The sequence below is a fragment of the Carlito syrichta genome, unplaced genomic scaffold (genome assembly GCF_000164805.1).
Source record: "Carlito syrichta isolate Samal-C Ts95f unplaced genomic scaffold, Tarsius_syrichta-2.0.1 Scaffold95871, whole genome shotgun sequence".
NCBI classification, from domain to species: Eukaryota; Metazoa; Chordata; class Mammalia; order Primates; family Tarsiidae; genus Carlito; species Carlito syrichta.
In genome coordinates, this window is record NW_007039967.1 from 47,132 (window position 1) to 49,783 (window position 2,652).

At 42.9% G+C, this 2,652-nt stretch overlaps 1 protein-coding gene across 1 annotated transcript in view; it reads left to right on the forward strand.

Annotated features, from left to right (window-relative positions):
* Nucleotides 1–521: 521 nt before the first annotated feature.
* The window catches only part of TSFM (Ts translation elongation factor, mitochondrial), a gene marked incomplete at its 5' end in the record, with an annotated part of 14,713 nt that continues 12,582 nt past the window's right edge, over nucleotides 522–2,652 (forward strand). Inside the window, 2 exons of the mRNA XM_021714388.1 lie at nucleotides 522–581; nucleotides 2,214–2,342. Coding sequence (XP_021570063.1) covers nucleotides 522–581; nucleotides 2,214–2,342 — 189 coding nt within the window. The remainder of the gene's footprint in view (nucleotides 582–2,213; nucleotides 2,343–2,652) is intronic.

Genomic DNA, 2,652 nt, shown 5'->3' on the forward strand with positions numbered 1-2,652 from the left:
TTTTTTTTTTTTTTTTTTTTATTGTAGAGATGAGGGCTTGCCAAGTTGCCCAGGCTGGTCTCAGACCTTGGGCTCAGGCAATCCTCTGCCTTCCAAAGTGCTGGGATGACAGGCTTGAGCCACCACACGGGCGGGATTCGGACTTAAATGACAACCTGAGCCTTCGACTTTGTCTTAATTGGAAGCAACTGAGTCAGTCTCGCAGGGTTGGCAAACCCTATTCCCTGCAAGGCTGCTATGGTGTTTCCTGCTGCCTGGAGTGGAGAGGGTTGGAGTGAGCTTTGGAACCAGATGCCCAGGACTCAGTGCCCCCACCCTAGACCTGTGACTTTGGACATCTTAATCTTTCAGAGTTGTGTCATTGAATGTACAGTCACGCATCATTTAACCAGGAACATACATCCTAAGAAACGTGTTCTTCAGCGATTTCCTTGTGTAAACATCATGGAGTATTCTTACAGAAACCTGGAAGGTATAGCCCACTATACGCTTAGGCTGTGTGGTACAGCCTGTGGCTCCTAGGCTACAAGCCTGTACTGCATGTTACTGTACCCAATACTGTGGGCAATTGTAACACCATGGCAGATACTTATGTAACTCAGCATATCTAAACATAGAAAGGATGCCATAAAAATATAATATAAAAGAGAAAACACAGCCAGGCTAAGTGGCTAAGCCTGTAATCCCAGCACTTTGGGAGGCCGAGGTGAGCGGATTGCCTGAGCCTGCTGGTTCAAGACCAGCCCAGGCAACTTGGTGAAACCTCATCTCCTCAATAAAATAAAATAAAATAAGTCTGCAGAGCATGGTAGCATGCGCCTGTAGTTCTGGCTACTTGGAAGGCTGAGGTGGAAGGATTGTGGAGCCCAGCAGGTCGATGCTGGGTTGGCCGTGAGTGTGCCACTGCACTCCAGCCCGGGCGACAGAGAGACTCAAACTCAAAAAGACAAAACAGCACATCTGTTTAGACTTATTGCTCTGGATAAATCTGAGTGAGTGCCGAGTGAATGTGAACATTATGTACATGACAGTAGCATCTGTAGACACACTGTACACAGAGGCTATACTATATATGAAAATATTTTTCTTCAATGATAATCTTAGCTAATGTAACTTTTTCAGTTTATAAACTTAAATTTTTTAACTTTCTAACTCTTGTAATAACACTCAGTTTAAAACACAAACACATTGTACAGCTGTATAAAAATATTTTCTTTTTATTGTTATTCTGTCACTCTTTTCTATTTAATTGTTTTCTAATTTCATCTTTCACTTTTTTAGCTACTTCGTTAAAAACGAAGACACTTTAGCCTAGACCTACACAGGGTCAGAATCATCAATATCACTATCATCTGCCTCCATATCATGTTCCACTGGAATGCCTTCAGGGACAATAACATGCACAGGGCTGTTATCTCCTGTGATAACAATGCCTTCTTCTGGGATATCTCCTGAAGGACCTGCCTGAGGCTGTTTTACAGATAACTTTTCTTTTTTTGTAACTTGAAGTACACTCTAAAATAATGATGAATAGAACTGGGTGCAGTGGCTCATGCTTGTAATCCTGGCATTTTGGGAGGCTGAGGCAAGAGGATTGTCTGAGCCTGCCTGGACAAAATGAGGAGACATCATCTCTACGATAATAAATAAACAAAATAATGATGAAAAGTATATAATATAGTAAATACATAAACCAGTTACATAGTTGTTAATTATCATTATTAAGTATTGTATAGTATACATAGTCATGTGTGCTATATCTTTGTATGACTGGCAGCACGGAAAGTTTCTTTACATCAGCATCATCACAAACATGATACATATGTTTTGCCGTTTAGGGCTCTGATGTCACTAGGCAATAGCAAGTTTTCAGCTCCAGTATAATCTTATGGTACCACCATCATCTATGTCTGTCATTGACCGTGCACCACAAATGTTGTTTTGTGATGCATGGCTATATCATGAAAATACAGCTGTCTGCCTCATAGGATTGCTGTAAAGATTAAACTTATCCAAAGCATCAATTAGTGACAATAAAGCCTGGTATTTGACGTTTAGCGGTAGACTGCCAGTAAATGATAGAGCATTTTAGTTTCTGTTAGAGGATTTAGTGGAAACGGTAAGAATCAGGGAACCCGAATATATCTTAAAGCTCTATGGGGTTCTAAATTCTGTGACTTTTGTTGTCTGCTCTTTTTCTTTTCAATTTATAGGCAGAGATCTGGCTCCACAAGCAGGCCCAGAAGGAGGGCTGGAGCAAAGCTGCCAAGCTCCATGGAAGGAAGACCAAGGAAGGCCTGATCGGGCTGTTCCAGGAAGGAAACACAACTGTTTTAGTGGAGGTGAGTTGTTGGAAAGTCCAGATGCCAAGAACAGCTGTCCCTTGGGTGTGAGGCTTGTGTAGCCCCTTTGCATTCTTTTTCTTTTCTTTTGAGTCAGAGTCTCACTCTGTCGCCCTGGCTGGAGTGCAGTGGCATGCTCGTGGCCACCGCAGCCTCTGCCTACCGGGCTCAGGCAATCCTTCCGCCTCAGCCTTTCAAGTAGCTGGAACTACAGGCATGAGCCACCATGCCCAGCTAGATTTTTTTTAAAAATTTGTTGTGCTGGGCTCGGTGGCTCAGCCTGTAATCCTGCACCTTTGGGAGGCTGAGG